The sequence below is a fragment of the Gavia stellata genome, chromosome 3 (assembly GCF_030936135.1).
Source record: "Gavia stellata isolate bGavSte3 chromosome 3, bGavSte3.hap2, whole genome shotgun sequence".
In the NCBI taxonomy this organism is placed as follows: domain Eukaryota; kingdom Metazoa; phylum Chordata; class Aves; order Gaviiformes; family Gaviidae; genus Gavia; species Gavia stellata.
In genome coordinates, this window is record NC_082596.1 from 98,460,962 (window position 1) to 98,486,376 (window position 25,415).

At 43.3% G+C, this 25,415-nt stretch overlaps 1 protein-coding gene across 1 annotated transcript in view; it reads right to left on the reverse strand.

Moving 5' to 3' along the window:
- The window catches only part of PHACTR1 (phosphatase and actin regulator 1), a 306,757-nt gene extending 288,290 nt beyond the window's left edge, over window positions 1-18,467 (reverse strand). Inside the window, exons 1-2 of the mRNA XM_059815260.1 lie at window positions 18,410-18,467; window positions 5,034-5,180 (exon numbers count right to left, since the gene is read on the reverse strand). Coding sequence (XP_059671243.1) covers window positions 5,034-5,145 — 112 coding nt within the window. The 5' untranslated portion in view covers window positions 5,146-5,180; window positions 18,410-18,467. The remainder of the gene's footprint in view (window positions 1-5,033; window positions 5,181-18,409) is intronic.
- Between the last annotated feature and the right edge of the window lie 6,948 nt (window positions 18,468-25,415).

Below are 25,415 nucleotides of genomic sequence, written 5' to 3' on the forward strand. Positions count from 1 at the left end.
GGACCTTTCTTCTGTACACATGGCAAAATTGTGCAGAGCCACTCAGTCCTTTCCCCGTCGGCTTTGCTTTCCCAGAACACATTCCAGGAGAACATGTGGCTCCACACCACAAAGAGATAAAACAGATATTTCATCATCGAAGGGAAGCAGAGATGTATAGTCCTACAGTCTGGCTCAGATCCCTGGCTGAAGTCAACAAATGACTTGCATCACTTGAGGATCCAGCCACTTCAGTGAGATTACTGAGTGACTTCAGCACACTTAAAATCTGTGCTGCGCTTCAGGGCCGAGCGAGCCAACTGGGCTCCATAGCCAGCACAGGCTGCACTGTCCCTCTCGGGTCTGCTCTGTTGCTACCTCTCTCCCCCCACCTTCAGAGCCCAGCTCCCGCACCCCTCTGGCCACAGACTTCTGTTCAGTTGCACCGCTGGTGCACACTTTTAAGCCAGGGTGAGACAGATATATTCCCATTCAAAAGCTCCCCTCATTTCACAGCACGGAAGCTAAATGTATTCTTTCTGAAGGAACACACCCTCTTTACTGATCCCTAGTACAGCTACTACAGTTATTCTGGCCTTACAGCTTCTCCAAGGCATTGGCTTGCTTTCTCCCTGAGTCTCCATTCCCAGGTTAAATTCTAAGTAGACAATCAGCCTTGTTCAAACAAAGACTTACATTTGGAGACCTCCCTGAACAAACTCAGGAAGGTCCCATGGCAGCTGAGATAAAGATGACTTCTTGCACCACTTAACAAGAAGCCAGTCTGCTAGAATGAACTTTGCAAAGGATTGCAGTACAAAGCTTACTCTTTTTTGGCTAAGAAGGAGTAAGAGTATCTGTCTGTATATAGAAGTACCTTCAGTAGTGACTGACACTTGAAGGGTTAAAAGAGAACCTCATCAGATCAACTCAGTGTGGTAGTCCCCCCTCCCCTAACAAACATCGATAAAATTCTGACAGGGATTCCCCCCAAGCAGCCACATGAAGGGGGAAGCAGAAGAAAAGCTCACACATCTTGGATCATTTAGTGAGAGTTTTTAAATGGTCAGTTTTCTTATCGGTCATCACCTCTGCTAATTTATCAAGCTTGAAAGCTACCTACTATGCGTTGCCCTTTTAAAAGTATAATATTTTGCAACAGGAAGAATAGAAATCATTCAAAACCTGTAATAGGTCAAAACCTGTAAAAAACACTTGAACTTGTCAGCTGGCACAGGACCAGGAAAGGGATTATTCTATTGGACAACTGTCGCAGATGGAGGCCCAAGTTTTAAGAAGCAATATGGGATTAGCTCTTAGGTGCCTGAATCAGAAAGTTAGAAAGACAATTTGAAAACTGCTTTTGAGAAGATGTGTATGAAAAGCCAAAGATGGATGTTAAGAGATGGAGCCATGCCAGATTGCTAATCATAATAAAGAAAAGAAAAGATCACCACCCGAAAGTGAGAGCACATTCCACATTCCTCTAGTGTCGTACTGGAGGAAGTCTTTCAGAAAATTAAAAAATTAATTTCTGTATGCGGATGGATTCAGTATCAAATATGCAAAAGGAATTCATATCTGTCTATAGTTTTATGGTGTTATGTAGCTACATTAATTTTGGCAGAAGAGATAATTTAAATCCTTTGGGAAAAATTATCCTCTTGATATGAGCACATAACTCAGATTAATAGTATTTGCATACCTATAACAGTAGGGAGAATAACCCTGAGTTTGGAAAACAGCTTTGTATTTTAATCATTTTGGGAACACCAGCAAAAAAAACATACCAGGGAAAACTAATTGAACTGCATTTGTTAACTCATGCTAGGTAATAATTGTGAGTTAATTGATCAATATTTAGAAACAAACATAATAATTCTAGTGTGGAAAATCAAACAAAGCAGAACTGTTAATATAATCGAGAGAAAAGGGCAGGTAGAAGTTGCACTGTTAATCACTAACAAATTGTGGGGTTTTTTTACAATCCAGACCAAATCTGTGCTATACCCAAATTGTATAATTGACTCCCTATGCAATCTCTCAGTTGTTCAACAATACAGATAACAGCAGTAATGGTATAATTATAACTTACAGCTGAAGTAGATAAAAACCTGCTAGTTCTTAACTAGTGGTTGTAATTAAGAGTGGAGCAGAGCAGTATTCACTGCATCTGCTTATGTTTCATTAATAAAAGTGGATCTTAGGTTCCAATACAGCAAAGCAGCTGCATGCTGCATCCCAGCCCTGACCATGTCCTGACAGAAGACAATGACTGGGCAATGCAGCTCAGCTTGTAGCAACTGTAAGAAAAATAGCTCTGTAAGCAGTGGTTGAGCAGCAGCTGTGGATATGGACTGCATCAGTGGGTTGAAGAACCAGCATTCCTTCCTTTCTACCACCTTCCCCCTGCACAGGCAAAGAAATACACACACCCTTGTGCACACACGTGCACCGCCAGCCCACGGCCAGCGAGGGAGAACAAGAACAAGGCGGGACAGGCCGTTTCCAGCCCCGGCGGAGCGGTCAGCTACCGCGGCCAGCCCCCGCCGCGCCGGCCGGCGCTTCAGCACCAGGGACGGCGGACAGCGCCCGCGGGCTCCCGGGGCGGCCCGGCCCCCCCGCCCCGCCGCAGGGCGGCGCCCGCGGCGAGGCGGGCGGCCGGGCCCCTCCGCCCGCGGGGCGGGCGGCACCCCCGGGGCGCTGGGGGCGGCCTGGCACCCGCCGTGGCACATCGGTAACGTCACCAGCAACGAAACTGCATATGAAAACCAGGTAAGTTCAGAAACAGGGTCGGTGGGGTTTTTTCACACGTACCCAAAAAAATAAGTTCAAGAACACCGCACCTGATAAATAAGTTTCAAAAGCAAACCCTGCGCCACGCAGCGTGGCCAAGGACGAGCGAAAGGGGCTAAACAAATGTTCTAACTGCTGCTTCCTTGGAATAGAGGGTTCTCAAGCCCCGGCTGCCTGGTTTGTGCTTTCTGAGGAAACAGGAGTAAAACCAACGGCTCAGAAATGAAGTGGGTACCAGTGGCATGTTTCACTTGCTTTTTGGCTCACTCACTCAATACTGGTTGCTAAGCAATTTTGTTGGGGTTTTTTTAAAGCTCAAAACTACTCACTGCCAGATGGATTAATGAAAACACACACTTGCACTACTTACAACATTTTTCATTTATATTTCTGGATACACCAGTACTGTTTCTCTTAATTATTTCTTTTAAAGGAATTCCATTCCCAGGTTTGAAAGTAAAGACATAAATTAAAGAGAGCAGGGGAGAGGGGAGGAACAGAGAGAAGCTAAGTGTAATTATCAATTTTTTCAGTGGATTGCAGGAAAGAGGTGCCTAGAGACTTGCACATCCTCTGGGACCTGTAGTAAAGACAGCATGTCTAGCTCAGCATAGAGATGTGAGGCACCAGGTGACCTGAAGGTGCCTTGCTCTTAACTGGTTTACCTATTTATAACTACATAACATTACCTGTGACAGCACAAGTCAAGGCAGGGTTATTTCAGCAGTCAAAGAACCATACACTGCCTCCTTTTATTTACACCTTACGCACAGTGACGCTCTTTCCATTTTCACTCCCACTTCTTTAGAGCTGAAACCCGGCATCTGGCACTGACTTCCAGCCTGTGCCCTGAAATGCCACCCAACTTACCTACGGCATGGTAATTTTTAAGACGTCATGATCAGAAAGAAATAATGACCCAACGTACGATGTAATCAAGCGTTTTGTCAATGGTAAAACCAAACTGCGTATTAGCCATTACCAAGGGTGTAATTACAGCAGGGATAATGGGAGGGGGAGGGGAATCCGTTCCATCCCCAAACGGAGGAGAAAACGCATCTCTGCCATCTCCAACTTTCTGCCAGCTGAAAGGGGAGAGGAGGGATGGGGGACACTGCAGCATGGCAAGCAGCAACTCCGAGGCAGCTCTTTTCCCTTTACAGCTGGCAGTGAGCTGACAGGCTCAGCATCAAAGACTGTTACACAGTTGGGTCATGTTGTGCGCTGCTGCTGGGACATGAGGGAGGCTGCAGTAGAGCTTCCTGGCTACAGATCCTCCCTCACGACCCCCCGCACGGACAGAGGAAATCTGGTTTGGTGCAGAGAACCAACAGAAAGAACTTTCTTTTCCTTTGTTTTTGAGAGCAAGTAACCTCTGGTGTAAGTTTACTGTTGACAGAGCCCATAAGGAAAGAAAAGGTCAGGGAAGGAGGGAAAACCACAGGCCTAGTAGGAAAGAGACAGGATAGTCACCATGTGCAGGATGAACTGAAGGGGACAGCTGAAATCTCAAAGGAGCCATGAGGAAGAGGTGGCAGAGAGGAAAGAGCAGCAGTGGAGAAGAGGGCCGGAAAGGTCAGTAGAGACTTGCAGGAGGCTCGTCCCGATAACGGGTAGGAGGAAGCGAATGTGGGGAGCTGGAGATGTGTTGGTAGAAAGCATCAGGCTGTACACACATCGAGAGCCACAAAAAGCAACGCTGAGACAACGGGGCACCTCATGAGACTGAGAAAAAGTGGACAACGCAGGCGCAAGTTTCCTTGCACTTCTGAGGCATAAACCCATCAGGGGAAGAAGGCGAAGAGTGAGAGGGGGAGAGACTTGTAAAATGCCAAGGGCAGCGTCTCCAGGAGGGGTGCCAGAAGAGCCTGGCAAGGAGGGACAGACCAGAAGTCCTGCGGGGAAGCGGTACCACACTCTGCGGGGTGAGAGGACGGCGCGCTGGGAGAGGGGAGGCTCTGAGGGGCCGAACAGAGAAGGGAAGCCGGCACCCGGCGGGGCGGGTGAGAGGTGCGAGGCTGTGGGGAGCCGGTCAGTGGGCGCGGGCCGGAGGAGGCCGGGGAGGTGCGAAGCGGCCAGCGCCAGGGCAGGGCCGGGCGGCGGCCCCCGGGCAGCCCGGCAGCGCTGGCGGGGGAGGAGGCCGCGGCACCGGGGGCGGCCCCTTCCCTCCCTGCCGCCCCCGCCGCCGGGGCGGCCGCTGCCGGTCCACGGGCGGCCGTGGGCGAGGCGGGCCGGCGCCGGGCCGGGCCGGCTCTCACCTGTCTCGAGGTTGAAGGAGATGCGGGCCTCGGCGAGGTAGGGGGTGTCGCTCTTGGAGCGGACGCGGCGGATGGGTCTGCGGTCGATGTCCTCCTCGGAAGATGCCGCCATTAATGTGGGCACGGTGAGCAGCGTGGCCCGGCGAGCTGGCGAGGGCGAGCGGCGGCGCGGCGCGGGGCGGCCGGGCGAGGAGGGGGCGGAGGGGGCGGGCGGGGAGGGAGAGAGAGAGAGGCGCGGGGAGGGGGAGGGGAGGACGGGGAAGGAGAGAGGGAAAGGGAGAAAGGAGCGGAGGGAGGGAGGGAGAGAGACAGGGAAAACCCGTCAAGGATCCGCGGACGGGAGCGGCCGCGGCCGCCCTGCCCGCTGCCCGCTGCCCCTGCCCGCCGGCAGCGCCTCCGCCGGCCGAGTCGCGCCCGCGGCGGCTCGCCTCAGGGCGGCCACCTTCGCTCCGGCGGGGACGCAGCAGTATTCCCCACCCCCGGCCCTGCCTGCCCCCGGGCCAGGGGCCTGGCTGAGGTACCGCCCAGGGCAGGGTCCCGGCTGAGGGGCTTTCCCGCCCCCGGGGGGGGTCCCGGCTGAGGGCTTTCCCGCCCCCAGGGCAGGGTCCCGGCTGAGGGGATTTCCCGCCCTCGGGGGGGGGGTCCCGGCTGAGGGGTTTCCCGCCCCCAGGGCAGGGGCCCGGCTGAGGGGATTTCCCGCCCTCAGGGGGGGAGTCCCGGCTGAGGTGACTCCCGCCCCCCCGCCAAGCACCTGGGCCTGGCCGGGGTGCCACCCCGCAGCAGGCCTGGGACCTCCTGCCCAGTCTCGGGCCCTCTGAACTGCTCTCTGCCAGCCGAAACTCAAAGCACGGCTGGATGAAGACTTGGTGGGAAGTCTAAGGGCTCATCCCTTCAACTCCTTCTCCTCTTTCTTTGGGCAAACCCATTAAGTAAACCAGAATGGTGCACCAGGCCAAGGGCTTTAAAATGCCAAGGGGACTGAGGGGATCGAGGAGCTTACGCTCAATGTTTAACACTGACCGTTACTTAAAGCTTGGAACTTGTATTCGTAAGTCGCTTTGGCAGGTCCTAAAAAAAACGTGACCATGGACAGAAGTCAGCGACTCCATCCTCCAGCTGGGAACTGGGGACGATATTGTGCTGCTTCTCCCCTGTTGAGTCTTCTCTATTTAAAAATCATCTGATTATGTAGATGTTATTTCTAACCATGCGGCTGCAGGTTGCCTGCCACGTTAGGGCACCAATTTCATTTGGGACGTATATCTTAGTGTATTACAAATAAATTTTTTTTTTATTTAATCTGGATAGCACAAAAGTACTGCATAGAGTAAGAGCTAAACAGTTAAAATGTGTGCCAGTGAGTGTACTAGTTCATCCTATTTATTTCAAAATTTTTAAAGAAAACCCAGCCTGCTTAAAGTCACAAAGTTGTCAGTACTTCCAAAATCTTTTGTTTTGGTCAACCTCAATAAGAAAAAGGACCAGGGCTCAGTAACTCTGTAGGCATTGATAGTAACGGTAGGCAGTCTGAATTTTGGGGGACAGCTCTCTTGCTCAATCCTGCAGAATTAAGTTTTCTATTACACTTTTGCCAATTAAACCTATAGAGGTTTTGGGGCATGCTGGATGTTTTTCCATGGTTGTAATATTGGGTTTAGCTGAAGTCTGCTGTTAGCTCCAATCCCTTCAAAAGTGTTCGCAAGAACTTTCACGTTCCTGGATGACTGGAGTGGAGAAGACATAAATGTATCTTTTTTGCAAAGCTGTTCTCTTTCGCTCTGAACTCACTGGCTCGCCTTAGCTAAAACAGGGGAAAATCTTTAGTTAGTACTTGCAGCAAAATTTTGAATAAAAGGATCCCTGCTCATACATATGCAGGTGCTTGTAGTTAAAAAGCCGTCACATCCTTGGATGTCTGGTGAACCACCATACTACTGGTGAACAAGGAGGTATCATCTGATCCATCTGCATCTCAAAAAATGTCTTTAATTAATACCATATGCTGTTTGGGGAAGGGGTGGTCTTACCATTATCAAGGTTGAAGCAGATCCTAGCTTCTTCCAAGTAAGGGGTGTCACTCTTAGACCGGAGTCTTCTGATGGGTCTCCGGTCTATGTCATCCTCAGAAGATGCTGTCATCAGCGTGGGCACGGTGAGGAGAGTTGCCCGACGAGCTAGTAAGAGAGAATGAATGAAGAGGAGAATAGCGGGAAAAAGGAGAAATGGGAAGAGGGAGGAAGAGGGACAAAAAGAAAAAAAGAGAAGAAAAGAGAAAGAAAATCACTCAATGGAAAACAGGATCTGTAGCAAGCAGTAGAAGAGGCTGTTTGCTGTAAGGTCCCTGCCTCACATGCCACAGAATTTAAGAGCTGCACTGAATGATGCCAAGAAAAGATTGCTGCGTTGTGCCCCAAAGACACAGGTTATAGCTCTGTTCCTGCCACAGATTGCTTGTTCAAAGTTCCTAGTTTTGCCACTTAAACCACTCTTTTCGCAACTTTTCAATAGCTGCAGTCTCTCTTTTTCTGAATACTGTTTTTGAAGCTGTGATGCCTGAGTAATGGAAGTATTTAAGTGTTTGCTTAGTTTGCAGTAATCAGTGGAAGATGTGCTTGGGAGACATGACGTGATGCCTACAGCAACTCTTCCAAAACTCAGTTTCTTGTCTTAATTTGGACACTCAAAATTAACAGCTGCTTTTTGCTCTTGATCACTTTATGTCTCAGTTTCTTAGCTGTGAAACAGGGACAATCATCATTTTTTCCAGTAGGGATTTTGTGAAGATATAAATTCATTAATATTTGTAAAGTATTCATATACTTTAGTGAAGCACCAATGAAAAGCCCATGAGGAAATTAAGATTTCTATCTTCTGAACAGGTTTTAAATGGCTTGGGGCCATGCCTTCAAGGAGGAGAAAGCAAAATATTTAATACTGGCTCACTAAGTGAGCACTGCCCACTCCATGCACCAACGAAGCAAATGGTAGCATAGTAAAAAAATTACTGTGTCATCATACAATTAGAAACTGTACTGTAATACATATGTATAAGGAGACTCAATTAATGTTGCAGAGGCAACCTTCATTCTGGCATTGCCTAAATATTTAGCACTTGACCTTACAGCCTTGATAATGTCCCTGTAATGTAGGTGTTTTTTACATGAAACGTAATTGTGAGTGGCTGTTGAATGCTTTGGGCACTGAGCCTGGAAATTACAAATCACAAACAGAAGAGTCTCTATAAATATATCCACCTCAGTTCTCTCTTGGAGTAGATAAAGATTATTGCAAATGCTAGATGGGATCTGGCTGATCACTGAAAGCGTGAGCACCATGCACAAGTACCTTCTCAGTGTGTTTCTTTCCCCCCAACCTCATATACAGCTGGAAAGAGAATTTCAGCTTGAAAGCCCGTCGTTGCCCTTAGTGTGGTACTATTAACATTAACTTTCATGTGGGACCCTGTACAAGCCTAGGAGCCTAAACCCTGGATGTTTCTTGCTGCTTGGGCATTATCTGGCATAACAGTCTTTATCTTAGGGCTTTTGCAAGACACCACACTTCGAATAACGAATAATGAACTATATTTTCCTGCTGGGACTGGGGAGCATGACTGATAGTGACTAAGAGCGTATTGTGTAGCCTGCTAACTGTGATCCTTTCTTTTAAAAGTTTTTTAGAGTTCCAAATAATACCTGTCAATCAGAAGCCTTCAGATGCCTGAAACCTGACTTAGGTGTTAGGTATGATAGCATATAATTAACATGAGTTAACAAAAGCTGTCACGCTCTATTTTTCAATTTGCAGCATTATGTATTTTACTAAACAAGCAAATCTGTGCTGCTGGAGGTATCTGTTATTTCTGGTTTAACTTACTCGTTTTCTGGTTTTAAATAGATTTCTTTCAAGTTTTTGCTCATTTCCAACCTAGCATTTGAATTTGAAATAAAAGCAAAGGGCAAGTGTTGAAATTGATTTAATGGGGTCAACTATTTAGATTAAGCTAAAGTAAACACTGCAACTAGACTGTAAACTATTACTCCCTTGTAATAGGCATATACAGTAATGAAGATAAAAGAGAATGGAAAATTTCTGCTACGGAGAATTTTGTGTACTGCATCATCAAATTTACACTTAAGGAAGATTTATCTGTATATGAATTCAGCATTGTAAAAAACATCTCATAAAACAACCATGTAGAAGATTTGTCTTTTAAAACTGGCATGATCTAGCTGCAGTTAAAGTCAGTGAAGGGGTACCCATGCATTTTAGGGCTGGCTGGATCACAGCACAGGAATCTATGTGGAAAAAAACCCAACACCGAATTGCATATACATTTATGGTAAACAGAGGATAAGAGCGGGCTTTTCGGTATAATTGTTTATAAATCTTTTTTACCTTTTGGGTCAAAATATTGGGATCTGGCTTGTATTCATTTTGACTAGAGGTAGGTGGATGCTGGAAAACATTTCCTGGAGTAATCATTATGTATTACTTTGACAATCATGATTATTTCCCCTTTATGTATATTACCAAAAGCAGTTTTCAAGAATGACTGGAAATTTTAAGTAAACATTGGAAAAATTTCAGAGGCAGCTAGTAAGTATTAAAATTTTTTGCAATAAAGCCCTAAGATCAATTCTTACGCAGCCTCGGAACTGGAAAGTATAACTGATCACATTCTGATATCCACACAGTGATGCTGAATATTTATGCATGCCATGAATATACCTGTACACACTCTTTTTCTAACCGTAATCCATAGCACTCCTTCTTACGAGAATGACTTGCTGTATATTTTTTAGTAAAGCTGTCAACGTTTGCCCAGGGTGACCATTGGGTCCATCACTGGTAACCCACCAGCGTCTCTAGCTTCAGCTGCTCTCCACAAACCAGCTCAGTCTCCGCGACATGTTTTTAGATGGTTTTTCAGGAACATTAGAAAGTGTCCTCTTGAAGGTCTTGGAGTAAAGGAATGACATTACGATACACGTTAAGGGGCCCGCTTACGCTGCAAATGGATTTGAGACCAGTGTCCGAAAACTCATGTTAAGCAGCCACTCTAATAGCAAATGGAAGGCAAATCAGTCATTTTGGTTAAATTCTTTCATTCTGTTTGCGTTGTTCCTCATAGGGTTACACCATGATTGGCACATTGTGGAAACATCTTGTCTGGTATTTGTTAGAAAGGGAAAAGGTTGCTTATGGATGAAAAATACCTTAAAAATAGAAATGCCGTAATGGATGTAATGACACCTTAGAATGAATTATATATCATCTCATATTTGTTTCAAAATATTGTATGTTACTGAAGTACGACACAAGTATGTGTTTGGGAGAAGAGAATGTGAAATACGTAAATTATTATATTGCATGTTCATAGGCATTTTGAACATATAATTTCAATATATTTGGTTACATCTACAGGTGGTCCAATTTTTGAGTGCTGTTTGAAATTATTGAAAACACAGGGGACAGTTTGCAAAGAATTTTCAATGGCTTCCATTTTTTTTCATTAAAATACATTTCCATATATTTTAGTAAAAATATTAGTACCAATTTTTGTTTTCAAGAACTAGTTTCATGTTTTGAAGAGTTATAATATTGATTTTTTAAAGACTTGTGTTTATTTAGAAAAATTTTGGATATTTTTAATCAGAAAACTTTCAGAGGTGAAAAGCCATCCTCCTAAAAATTAGTCAGCGAAAATGTGAAATATTAAGCTAGATTTTTCCATCCACTTTTATCAATCGACTTCTATTAAAATTTTTTTAAAATACCTCATTGGTGACACTAATACCCTGGTCATTTTTGGCTCAGTGGGGTCTTCATCTAGAAACCCTAATTTGCATAGCATGTACATATTCCATCTGTGCCAAAAAAAAAAAAATCATTAAATGATGAATATTCTTTCAAGACAGACCAAGCAATGGGTCCAAATGGATGTTTACCAGGAAAAAAATATCTTCTAGTCTGATTTAATGCCACTTCACTTTTGTCTTGTTTTAAATGCAACTGATAAAGAACAATATTCGAAGGATTAGAGATGGGAAATGGGGTTTGAGTGGCAGGAGAGGAAGAGAGTAGAAGATGTGTGCAAGCACTGGAGAGGACATAATTTTTCATTTATGAAGAATGATTTATAGGCTTATGTCTCCTGGATAAACACAGAAGCACATGCATATGGATTGCTCTGTGTCTGCAAAGCAAAGCTGTTGAGATCTTTGACACGTGTTTGATGGACATCAGTAATCTGAAAGAAAGTACTTAGATACATAGTATTCAAACACAGGCCTGAGGGTTGCAAACAATAGCACACATGCAACAGGATCTCCACTTTTACACTTGTTATACTGGTTTGTGACATTTGGGTAAACGTATGCACAATATGCCTAACTAGCATTTTTCGTACATTTTAGAGGTAACATGCTTGTTCCTCTGCCGTTGTGTCCAAAGGCATAGGCTTCAGAAACCAGAGTATTAAAAATAAATAAAACAGCTGAATTATTATGAAATAGAGGCAATTAGAGGCTTGGTTATTTAAAATTAATTTTTAATAGAAAAAAATTAGATTGAGTTTTCAGAATCAAATTTTTTCAAGTGTGATCCATGTATAGGTTTTCTAAAGTTTTCTGTATTTAGGGATATAGAGAACTGGATCTCAAACATCCTAGTTTTATTCAGATATGCTGCTGAGAATTAGAAGATCCTTATTTCTTCTGACTTTAATTTGGCTGACTGGATATTGAAATAAATGAACAAAAAGCAGCCGTAGTACAATTACTGCAACTTATCGTGAGCTATTTTTATACAACTGGTGAAGCTAGGCTACCTGGCTCTGCAAGCCAGAGACGCTGATCATGGCACTCAGTTGCCTGTTCCTGAATTTTCAGTAATGGGGATATGCCAGAATAGGAGGTGGGAAAAGGGAAAAAAAAGATTTAAAAAGGGTGAGGAAAAGGTTGATGTTGATCAGTTACTTCCAGGGATTTAAAGGGAGGGAAATTACATCAGGAATGCACATTTGCTGTTACTAATTCTTCTGTTATTAATGTTATTAGTCTAAGAACTAGTGACATCACATGAATAAAAAAAGAAAAAGACCTGTAAAATAACATAACTTTGAGAAGATGTTAATCCATAGGATGGATTAATCATAACATTTTGGTGGATGGAGTATCCTAACGTTACTTCACATAAGGAACATCTGCAGTAGAATCATTCTGAGTTAGGATCTGGGGATATTGCAGCAATACGCTTTTGTGAAATACTGGACATAATTTAATATGCAAAAGCAGAAGGGAATTAGCACTGAATAGTCAGCAGTGACTAAAGTCAAACATCTAGAATGAGTCAGCACTGTGTGAATTAAAATAAATGAGCAAAAGTGAAGCACAGTGAAATAAATATGTTGTGGAGACAGAGTACAAGAGGAAAATGTGTAATTAAAACTATACCTGGGGGAGTATTTTATTAAACCTGGAAAACTGATCAAGAAGGATTTCCTGAAACCTTTTAAGCAATCTTCCCCTATGTGTTTATACAATCTTGTGCATCTGTTATCGCTTGGCCGTATGTACTGTATTTTTATTTCCATTTTTTTTTCTACTTTACATTTTTTATTCACTCCTTACATTCATCAAGTAGATTGCAGGAATGTTGCAGCCAGTAAAAACATACTAAATGTAAGTGGATCTGTAAATTATTTATAGACACAAAAGATAGTTTTAAGATAAGCCTTCAAGAGAGTTTTGTTCAGTTATTTAAATATGCACAGTATATCCTGCCAAATGGACTGGCAAGCAACTTCAAGGTATGTAGGAGCATCTTGGAAATACTCAATTAATGCAGTTAATTTTAAGTTTCGTGCCCCTGCTGATGTGAAAGGAGATAAGACTGGAAAAGTGGATGCACAGGTCTCCAGGAAATTAGAAACAATTTTATCCTTGAATCTGAAGTCGCCTGAGGGCAGAACCTGGACTCCCAGTAGGGACAGGAGGATCCAACTGTAGTGCAAAGGTGGACTCACACAGCCCAGAATGGCATCCTGATCGCATGACGTCCAGCCTGTCCCATCAGGTTATGGTGTGGGGTTGCTAGATGCACGAAGAGAGGGTGTGAGTCTTAGGACCCCTTCCATCACAGCTGCAGAAAAGTGCTACGCACAGTCTGTGATGGGCAACTCTCCTTTTATGACGGTTCCTAAAGCATTCATTTATAATGTACTGGGCAGAAGTCATTCTTCTCTCTTAGAGTTCATCCAAGGGGCTCCACCCCCTTGTATACAACAGAAGGGAGGGGTTCCTTGTTTCTTAACCCTGAACAAGCTTAGGTGAGAGATAGGTACAATGGCTAGGGCCCTGTATGCACTCCCTGCACACAGCGTAGTTGGCTATGCTCAAGGCAGGCTCTCTGACATGGCACAGCTGTTGGGGAGAGCGGCTTGAGAAGCCCTGACCAGCTTTTGAGCTCTTTGAGAAAGTGGCAAGAAGCCTCAACAGCTGCTTCCTCCCTTCTTCTGGGAGCTATGTTTACACTGAGGCCGTTGCCCACTTGCTGAGCGAGGCTGTGGCTGTGGCTGACTACGTTCCTCACTGATCCACATCCAGACTGCTGACTTGATGTCTTGGCCTCGTACCTGCCTCATCACCATGGTTTTGTTTGATGATCTGGACTCTTGGCTGAACCTGGTGACCATCACCAGACCTGCCCTACTCGTGTGCTGCAGCGCTTTTACCTCTCATAGGGGAGGTCACTGCCTCTGCCCATCTTGCTGACTCTTGGCTCACTTCCCCCTATGGGGCAGCCTGCTTCTGCTGCTCCTCAGCGCCAGCCTGCTCAGCTCTGTCAAATATGAGGTCTTTCTTTGCATGCCCCAAAGCATAGCTTCTTTCAAGTAGAACTTCAAGATCAAAGTTGATGTCTCTTCAAAGTAGGCTACAGTCAAGACGGGATCTGCACATTTACAGCTTTGGATTACAACTTGACCTGTTTTGGGGAAGTTACTCCCTTTCCTGAGTTAGGTCCTGTCAACATGTGATTCCTCTATGCAAACAAATGGCATTACCACAGGTACCTTTCACTCAAGTTAGCTGTGTAGGCTTTCAAAATCAGTAGAGAGAATACGGCAAGTTTTATATTATCCCAAGGAAGATGTCTAAGATTAGGTGAACCTGCTCTTAAAATGACTGTTTCTCTCCACTGATACATGCCAGGCTAGTTAGAAGTCTCAGGTGGAAACATCTTCACTGAGGACACCTAAAGGATAAGTGAGCTGAATCCTATTCCAGGCCCCATTATATACTTTCAGCCCTCATGGCTGAAAGCCATGGTAGATTTCTATTTAGAATACATTTACATCCAAGAATGACTAGTATCTTCCACACACTTCAAAGAGAGAAGACTTTTTTGAAAATTAAAGTCCATCTCCATGCATAGATTTCAGATTCAGACTTTCCTAGGACAAGGGGCTGGATCCAGAGGATCACAGTCCCTTCTTTCCTGCTTCTCATTTGCAGATGCGTCACCAGGCATTACACACTTGGCAAGGACAGCCCCCATCTCCTAGATCCCAACATACAGCCACAGAAGAGACAGTCATGGAGGGCTGCAGGGCTTAGGATATTTCTGGCTTGTATCTGAAGACTACAGCCAGCTGGCTTCATTTACCAAGTTTTCTAAATCTAGATAATCCTACTGCCAGATCCAGCTTTTGTGACTTTTCTATCCCTCCTGCTTCACTTTCCTTGGAGGAAAGAGGGAACAGCTGTTTGAACAGCAAATGCAGCCCGAATGGCCAAGCATCCTCTGTTCTGCGCTCAGCCCACGGGAGTGAGGTGATGGCTGCTTCTGCAGAAGGAGAGGATGGGAGAGGAGGCAGCTGATAAGGTAACACCTCTCTCCTCCTACCCTACAGCAGCAAAGGCAGTTCTTCAGCTTTCTGCAGGAGTAGGGATGAGGTGTGGGTGTTAGTGCAGGCAGCAAGGGATAGAGAACCAGTTAGTTGCTGGGGGCCAAAACCCTGTTTCAGTCTGTCTGCTGAGGTCAGAGCACCCTGCATTCAACTACGCAAGACCTGAGGTCAGCTGGAATTTAGTATCATCTGCTAGCAATGTCATCATAGCTCTTTGAGTTCCTTCCAAACATATTGCAGTCCTATTCTTTCCCCTCTCTTCCACCCACAAGGAGTGGGTACAGATGAGAATGAGGGCTTTACAGCTGCCATTTGTAACACTGTCACATCATTAATGTGAAAACGTTGGAAAGAGTTTTTTTCTTGATCTGGAGGATCAAAGGATTAAAAGGCAGAAATCTTCAAATCTCACAGAGTAAGTGGGTCATAAACCACCATTCTACAGTCTATAAACAGAGCATTTTGTAATGCTAACTAATAATATAACTAAAGTAATAATAATACCTATAACGTGTTCTGATTAAATGGCAGAATACTGTAGTCTTCTTTCACTCAATTCTGTCATAATGCAGTTTTAATGCATATACACATGCTGTTTGATAGTGTGATTTGCTAACAGCATCATATTATTATATTAGCATCAAACAGTTACTTGCGATCCCATTAGGTAGATCTGGTGACAATGCTTCCTTGCAGACCTTTTGTTCAGTTCCAAACTAGCTACTTGAGCTATGCTATTTATGGCGGATAGGTGCCTCACATTTGGTGTATTTTTTTGTTTTTTCAGAAAGTTATAGCTAACACAGTTTAACTGTTTCTCAGAAGGCGGGTAAGGAAAGAAATATGTTAATTTTGCCCATGTTTGGAGAAATCATGCCATTTTCTCATATAGAAATGCCTGTTCTGTGGAAGACAGCCTTAAAACTTGGCACAAGGTACAAGGACAAGAGGAGTTACCAGAGCTGTACAGGCAGCATCAATGCACACTCGATAGGGTTGAGTTCCTTGTTGTGTACAGAGTGTAAGATAGCTCAGAGGAAGAAGCTTCTACCATCAAGAAGTCTGGGGCTAAGGACAGTGATAAAGGCATTTGCTACAGGAAAACTTGATGATGAAAATCTTCCAGAGGTTTACTGTTTGGCCTGCTGAAGCCACCTCTATCACCTCAGAGATGCTCAGTGCTACCTCAGACAGTGAAAGCCTCCTGAAACTTCTCTCTGCACAGGCCACATTTTGTCTCTCACACCTATTGCTAGTGGGGTTGTCCATCCATCCCTCCCCTCAAGCACCTCTCCTGTTGCCAGGGGGCTGCTGTGTTGCAGCATTTGAGAACGTGGAGCAGAAGCATCGTCATTTCTGTGCTCAGAGCGAGTTCCCTGCTGGCACTCAGCTTGTTTGAAAGCAGCTAACCTCAAACACAGAGAGAAGAGAGGGGAGAATACTAGAGTTTGGGGAACAGGTCTTGCAAGCATGTGCGGTAAGAGGTGTGAAGGATGGGAGCTGGGGAATATGCATTAAGAGGAGCAAAGAGAAAGGTGAAAAGTTGAAGGGGACAGAGCATAAGTGCAGCATGGCTCTTATATCGATGCACTGTTTCCAGTTGTGGAGGTAGTTAGGGTTTGGGAGCATCTGTACTGTGCTGTGGTGCACAGTGGAAGCATGTCATTGGCATCTTTCATAAAATGTTCACAAGCAGGGGAATGAAAAACCCCCAAGTCTCAGTGGTCCTACTTTTTTTGGCCAAGGAATAGAATCCCGCATGACAGATCTAACAGTCAATCCCCCGCTGATGACTTTTGTATCAAGGAATACAGTTCTGCATGACGGAGTTTTTTCCTCATTTTGCATTTTAAAAAAGCAAAATAATTGCATTAAAACAAAGAATCAACCAGGTGCCAAGGTTAAAATTTCAGTCATGCATCTAACTGATCAGTACAAGCATTTCTATATGTACTAACAATATAATTTCTCCAAGTATGGGCAAGATAATGTTTTCTTCCCTTGCCTTCTTGGAAATACTTACAGTGAAGGTTGCCTGTGCAACCCTTATTAGTCACCTTGTGCACATTACTGTAATAGACATTCATTGCATGAATACATATTTCTTCTTCCTAGTCCCCTCTGTACCTTGCAATGCATAGGGATGCTGTTGATAAATTGCTATAGCTTGTAAAACAGTAAGTTGTAGATTCCTAAATTTTAGTTCCTATGGAATAGAAAGGGGTTTGTTCTTATAGGGATATTGAAGAACTTATTTTAATGTTACTTCTCTAGCAATGCTCAGGTGTCCATTGCATTTTAGAGATGGAGAAAAAGCCAGCAAAATCAGTCATTGACCTCAGCTGATTTTTTTCCCTGATTTTGAGGTGCTTAGCGTTTGCTTCTGTTGTTCAAGGCAGAAGGCTGTGTTGTGACAAGAAAGGTTCTCTGTGACTCGTACAGATGAAAATGTATCACACCAACTGGGGCAGCAGCTGGGTAAAGCAGCGTGTTAGGCAGCAGCATCTCAGCTGAGCCAAAGGTTAAAGGCAGTGCTGACCCCCGTGTATCCTGGGACGGTGGCATCCCCCGGGTGGATTAGGTCGCTCTGGGAGAATGGCCTCCAGAGGGAAGGCAGAACTCTGTTGGCTGGACTTTGAATTTGATTAGCAACTGATGAAATTAATGGTGGGAAAAAGCTAGATCACGCTTTCAGAAAACAGACAGTATGCAAAACCAAAGGCTGATAGAGCTACTTGGTTCTTACATTTTTCTTCAATTTAATATGGTGTTTAAAGTTGAAGGAACAAAAAAAACCCTTCTCTCTGAAATTGCGAGTTTTCTCCAAAAATAGAGCTGGTGAGAAAAATGTGAACTGATTTTACCAAAAATATCATCTATGTCGTGAACAAGTCTCAACTACATTAAAGCAAAGAAGCTTGATTACTCTTTCCCTCTCTCGCACTGCTGCTGCTTGGTGGGGGCCAGCATTTCACAGGGAAGGATGCGGACCAGTGAGAGCCTGCTGGTTGCATAGTGTGCTGGACTGCCTCAGGGCTTTCCCAAACCAGTTATTCTTGCAGCACTGAATAACACCACGTTATGATCCTGACAGCATCTATAAGCAAAGAGGAAGGGGAAGGACACCACAGGCTTACACAGCAAGCAGCGGGCCATTGCTGTCCCCTCTGACTTGTCCATTTGGGTTCTGCAACACCAGAGCCTGGATCTTGGCAGTTCCTTTTGCTCCTGCTGCGCACCCAACTGCTCTCATAGTTTTTCCTTAACCTCTGAGAGGGCAGATCAACCCTATCATTACTCTTCTTGTAATCCCTTTTACACCCCATGCATTTTGAAGGCCTTTCCCTGTGGCCTCTGTACACTTCAGTAGGTCAACCATAAGGGCTGGCCCTTGTCTGGCCCTACACGTCTTAACTGTACAGTTAAAATAGTCGTTTTCTGAGTCGGTACCAGAGTTTCTTACCTTGAGCTCCTTGACTGTAAAACAGTCTGTGAGCAGACTCGACATCCAAAAAGTAGTCCATTTTGAAGGAACTTTATGTTTGTGTACAATACTCCGCTATGGATGATCAGTCAGATTCCTGGGAAAGATTACAGAGATGTCAGACAAAAAAATGCCGGTGAGTTTCTTTGAGGAAAGGATTGTGTAGGCAGTCACTAAAGTACTTCGTTTGGCATATTAGGGTCAAAACATTTTCAAATCGCTATTCATAGAACTTCATAAGTGTCCTTTTCTATTTTAGGATGTTTGGTTTAAATCCTTGTTTAAAGACATAAAAGAAAAGTCCTACTGCAGTATTAGCAAGATTCCTAGTACCTTCCTAGTACAAGCACCTTTATTCTAGCCACAGTCTCAATTTCTTACAATACATACTCAGATTCACCTGCCTGTTACACTTGCTCTTAAAAAGAAGATCAGACAAGCTTGGGGCAGGGACCTCCTTTAGCCAGATCCACAGCCAGCACCTCAGAGTAGACACTACTGTAACAAGACTACATTAAAGACAGCATTCGTGCCGCTTACGCCAAAACACTGCTAGAAAGGAAGACATGATATTCTGGATATTTCATTCCACCTAAATGAGCAGAAGCCAACCTTGCCTTCCCCTCTCCCCTCTTACTGACCAGAAGTTGCAACAAAACATCCCACCACCAGTTTTAAAGGATGCGATAAGAGCAATCATTAAGAAATGGTAGGCTAGTCCTAGCATTGCTTCTTAGCTAAGGTTTATAATTTTGGCATTCTTCCCAACCTCAGATCTGTCTAGATACTAGATTACAACTGTCCAAGATGTACACTGAATCAGGTTTGCCTCTGCCGGGCAGAGTTCCTGGGATTATGCACATTATCGTGACCTTTCTCCAGCCTTCTTGCTACCTTCTGCATTTTCTTCCACTCTGAACAAGTCACATAAAAAACCAGGATTTGCAGAAAACACATAATCCAGTTCTCTCCTCCACGCCTCAGTTAGCTATGGCATATAATCATAAGCATACAAACAGCTCTGCACAACATTTATTTTAAGACAGACAGACAAAAATACCTCTAGTCCTTTTCCATGCAAACCTAACAGAAAGGTTTGGGGCAGGGAGGCTGACCCTTGCTTCAATCAATTCCTTTAATTACGTTGGCAAAAATCAGGAAACCAGGATTCCAAGGCTTTCCCTTTTTCCTTCAGTTCAGGTTTCATCGATCAACATGCAGTCCTTTCTAAAATTCAGAAGCCTATCCTGATGAGAAAACTTTTTAAATTCCTCAGCAATTCACTTTACTGTAGCACTCCCAAACCAGAAACGATACTTACTGCCGAGTATCAAGAGCTGCCTGGCAGTGGTATAAGCTCCAGTAGTTTCAAGGAGGGTCTCTTTGATCTTACTAAATGTCCCCAGTGTAAGCAAACAATTTTGATTGTTTGATTGGAACTCTGATGAATAATGCATAACGTCAACTGGACTTCCTTTATCAGATAAAAATGGCCAGGAGATGTTGTTACTTAGCAACAAGAGGTGACACTACGATCATCTCCCCCACTCCCCCTCACCCTTCATACTGAAAAATTAAGCCCCTGGTTTTGATTTGATAAAAACTTTGCCAAGGCAAAAAAAAATCTACATCAAGTTTCCTTAAGAAATTGTTTTTCACTCTGATCTTCCTTGTTGCATCTCATATTCTGAGATATTTTTAAGTGTTTCATAATGATTAACCGTAACATTGTGTTTTGTCTAATAATTTGCTTTCAGTAAGTAAAATACTTACTTTCTCCATCATTTACCACAAGGGTAATGAGATTGTTAAATGTTTTGCTATGAATATAATGCAAATAACATCTTGAAGAGATTAATTTCTTACCTGGTACTGCTTGTTGGACAAGGCACACAGAAAAAGCAACACACAAAATATTCCAGTGATGCTATGAAATATACAGATTATCCAGAAACCTTTCCTATTACAGAATTCCTACTTTAAGTAATTCATTCATTCTTGAAGGAGCTGTAACATCTGATACAAGCATTCTCGAGGAATCATTGCATTTCTGCTTAAGATACAGCCTTTTACAAAATACATGGTGTAGCTTTTTTCCAAGAAATACATACTGATAAAAAGCTAAAGCACTGTGAAAGATTTTAAAAATAAATAAATAAAATCAGATGCAGGAGATAAGTACTTACCAGTGTTACTGACCTCTTTCCATCCTACTGCCATGGAATAAGACTAAGCAAATGCAACCCAGTCTGTGAGCCAGAATGAACAGCTTCTAATTTTCACTTCAACCTCGAAATCAAGAGTACTGAATAGAGAAAGGTGACGGATCTGCTGTTTTATATTATGATGAAATGAAAGCTCTTAGCACAGATCTGAGAACTGCTTTTTTTTATACTACATTAGCCTGTTAATTTGAGGAAAGTGAAAGGCTTTGTTTTACTGTCTTTTATCTGTTCTCTTTGCTACCCCCACAATTTAATTTGCATTTAAAATTATTCTTATGTCTCCACTGCACTCCAAGGTATGGAGCATTTTCTAATCACGATGAATGTTCAGTGTGGTTTTTGTGCAATGCCACTTTTATTCTGAGCCAGAAACATGGTGAGTAATTATAATTGCCAGCTATTTTCTAGAATGAAATACAGAGTGTTTGTCTGATGCAGTTTCTGATTTTTCCTCCATTTAGCAGTACGTTGCAACGAACTACTCAGTCAAAGCATCAGCAAAAACATAAATCAAATAGCAGAATGTCATGGCATGATAGCTTAAACATGCATATCCATGGACCGTGAAAGCAGAATATGTTTCCACTGAGATCTTTTCAATTATAATTTGCCTTTCCTGAGTTTGAAAGTGAGCTTGGATGGTTAATAAACTGAAATATAGCACAGTTGTCTCTTGGTGGCTCCCAGTTCATCTAGTTTAGCATTATTGGAGCTGCACATTGTTTGGAATCCTGATGAAGCCAGGCACTAGGGGCTGACAAGGGCCATGCTATTAAGTTTTATGGGCATCCCTCACAAGAGAGCCAGGACCCTGCTTCTTCCAGCAGGTCTTAGCATAGTTCCCTAAAGTCTGATTTTGGAAGTGGATCAGAAATTGAAGAAGGCAGTGATAAAGTGATCCTTTGATAAATTTAGACTCAGAAGTTCTGGCCAAGAGAAGTGTCAGGAAGCAATCAGGCTTAGTCTTCCTGTATTTGCAGATTTTCTGCTCAAAAGATCAGGTATAAATGCCCTCTGAAATTCATTGCCACCAAACGTTACTGGTGCTCAACACTGTGAGTTCTGAAAATTTAGATTTTCATTTCAGTATCAGAAAACTATATCAAGTAGCATAGGATTTTTTTGGCTTTTAAGAAACCCAAGAAAAGAAATAAACCCTCAGAGTACAGTTTTTTTGGTGCAGGTTAGAAAGTAAAAATCCCTGTGAGCAGATTACTCCATGGGGTTCCACTCTTAAGATTTCTTACATGCTTCTTCAAAACAACCAGACAGTATCAAAGATAAGGGTGAGCTATATGAACTCCAGGTAGAATCTGGTATGGCTGTTCCTACATTGGCACCCCACTAAATATGGTTGGATTGAGTAGGCGTCTCACAGTGCCACCTTAGTGGTGGATCTGGCTTATGCAAACTGTGTTCCTGTTTTCAGAGGTGTGACAAACATTTTCATTCCTAAACACAAATTAAAGCTAAAACAAACAGCAAGAACACTGCAAGCTGCCACCTTTGCATTTTTGAGAGTTGCTAGCACCTTCCTCTTTGCATTTTGGAGAGTTTGTATTTGCCATGATGACTACTGAGCAACAGGTCCCTCCAAGCTGTCCTCTGATAATTACTGGATCCATTATCTTAGGGACCAGGGGCCAGTTGCCTGTTTAGCCCAGCTGACTGTCTTCAACAGAAAACCAGAAAGAAGAAGAAAGGCTGGCAACACAGAGATGCAGAAGGAAAAATGGAAGACACGAGAACACTATACCTCACTCACTCTAAGGATCATACCTGCTTATTTGCAAGCAGTATGGAATACTTTTTTTTTTTTTCTGGGGGCACTGGATCTCCCAGTCAGGAGGAGGCTAAAAAAATACAACCTTGCATGCTGGAGAATGTTTTATAGCACCTGTCCTTTAGCCTTTGGTGCGTCCTTCTGATCCTCTTTACCATCACTCTTCAATCTGCATTGTCATCTTCCACCATGACTGACAAGCATAGCTACTGAAATCACCATCAGCCTCTCTACTGACCATTGCAAGATCATCCATCCTGATACCTTCATCCATCTCAGGGATTTACAGTTCACTTTAAATTATAGTGCAGCAGTTCTGACAGCTGCTAAGAGCTCTCTCTGACTAGGGGAAACTTAGCAACAAGAAAGATAACAGTGCCTTTATATTTATATGCTTCTGTGGCATTCATCACCATGAGGGAAATCCTTTCCCGCCTGGTTACAAAGTCTTTAGGGTGGTAGTGTGGGCTCAGATTTGATCCACCATCCAGAGAGAGCCCTACCCTCAGAAAGGGAAATCCATTACCTCCAGTTCAGTTGAAAAGCCTACATGTTTGGAAAATGTTCAGGTGAAACAGATCTGTTTTGAGTTCTGTATGATCCCCAGATCGGGCATCACATATCCTTGAGGCTCACTCTCAAAGTTTTGCACAGCGCTTGGGCTAATGAACAGTGCATTGAGATGTGTACTCTGACTTGGTTTCCAAAGAACAGCAGAGTGCCTCAGGGGGCAGGACAGAAGTAGCCAGAACCAGAAACTGTACTCTCCAGCTCTCTGAACCCTTCCCTGTGCTCTATCAAGCCCCAAAGCCAAACTTGCAAAACCTCTGCTATTGACTGGACCTCTTATCAGCACAGATCCCTGTTCAGGATAACGGGTGTAATGGTTTTGTAACATACAGATACCCACGGAGGAATAGACTGAGGCTGAACTCTTTGTGAGCTAGACCATAAAACCAATCAACCAACCTCTGCTAAAGAAATACTTGGAAAAAAACTGTCACGCTTTGGAAAAATCTGAAGCCAGCATTCCTCATCATGAGCTCAAGTAACCTACTGCATCACATTTGACTTTTTCTCAAATTAAAAAAAGAAAACCAACCAAAAAAAAAAAAACCCTCAAGAGGAAAATAATTGAACACTTGGCATTTAAAAGGAGTGAGTAGCCTTCTGGTTTTCTAACAGTCAGATACATGTAGGCATAGGGCTGGGTTTTTTTCCTACCCTGAACTCTCTATTGAGAACATAACTTACTGTAATGACTCAGAGCCTTGGAAAAAAAAAAGTCTGCTGCTGACAAACACTAATATTAACCTGAAAGAAAGTGGGAGAGAGAGAATGTAATGTGTGACTGAAGAAATGTAGGCAAGGTGATTATTACAGAGAGTTGTTTCCTGAGGGATACATTCAGAATAAAGGAAGAATATAAAAGTTTAAGCCCGTGAGCTATGAAGAATGGGGTTTTTAAAAATTATAATTATCAGTCTTGTGCTTAGATATATTAAAAAGAGAGGATTGCTAGCAAAATTAGGACACAAATACATTCTCTATTTCTTATTTGTAATGCAAGACAAATATTATGATCCACACAACATACAATAAAACACAAAAATATTCAAATGAGCGTTACAGATGCTTTACAGGGGTAGAGACTAACATTGATGCTTTCAGAAGTTTCTATAAATTTTGTACAACTCCATCTTGCGGTCCTCAGGCTGAAACCACTTAGGAATTTTAAGAGAGTTGTCCAGAAGAAGAGACACTCCCAGTGCAGAGGTATTTATTTTTAATGCTTCTGCCATAAAAATTATCAATATCCAGAAACACTGAAGAGAGCATAAAGGTATTCCTGGCTCTTGAAATCAGTGGAAGGTTTGGTTTGGGCTTTCATAGCATCAGGGTCACATTCTTGTTATTTGGTTCCAAAGCACGAACTGTATGGATTCCAATGCAGAAGAGATGAGCTTGAAAAGAGGCAGCTCCAGTATCCTGTGTCATGAACAAGAAGTTCAAGAAGTTGCTAGTTGAGAAAATCTTAAAAGTGCTGTCATGGAGAAAAAAGGTTAGCTATCCTGCATAGAAAAGTCTATTCTAAGATGATATATGGCAGCTTGATACGCCTTCATTTGAGGGAGGAGAGGTTGAAGTCATAATTATACGATAAACATATTAGAGAAGAGAGATTTTTGGGAGAGCATGTATATTAAAGCCTAATCTTTCAGTCCTTATACAGGCAGAAATTCTTCTGCATTAATAGACCTTCGTCATCCTCCTCAATTACATGACCAGATTATTTTTCTTTCCTGTAACAAACTACGCAGGAATGGAAGAGGAGGAACTTTCCCTAATTCATTCCCATGGGTGACTTGGTGGAAACAGAGAAACACAGAGCTATCTGTGGCAGAGGAAGTGGATGAAACTAGTAAAATAGACCTTTTGGGTAAGCATTCCTCCATTGCCCCATCAGCCCACAGCAGTCGTGGAGGTGGAGGCATCCGTTTTGCCTTCCTTCTCACTTTTCAAGGAGTTCTGGCAAAGGAACTTTGAAAGGATTCAAAGGGGCAGCTGGAAACAATGACAGACAGACCATAATCATCCATCCTCTGTACCTTCCTGGGACTGAGCAGTCACCAGAGCTTGAGCTATCCCCCAAGCAAAGGACAGTGCAACTGGCTAAAGATGTAATAGGGAATGTCTTTAATCTGCACTAACATAGGTACCAATGATCTCAGTCTTCACCTTCATTGAAAGAAAGGGAAAACCAGCACAGGTAAACTGGAAACAAATGTATGCCTATAGTCTCCTGATGGCCTTTGAGAAATTGCACTGATAGTGGATCACTCCTAAATCTAGTTTCAGTTGGTTGCTCGTTTAAATGGGATAAACAATTCTGAAGTAACTGAGCAGCTGGACATAAATACAGTAATGTGATTATATTTGATAAAAATCTAGGAATTGCAATCTGGTTGGAACAAAA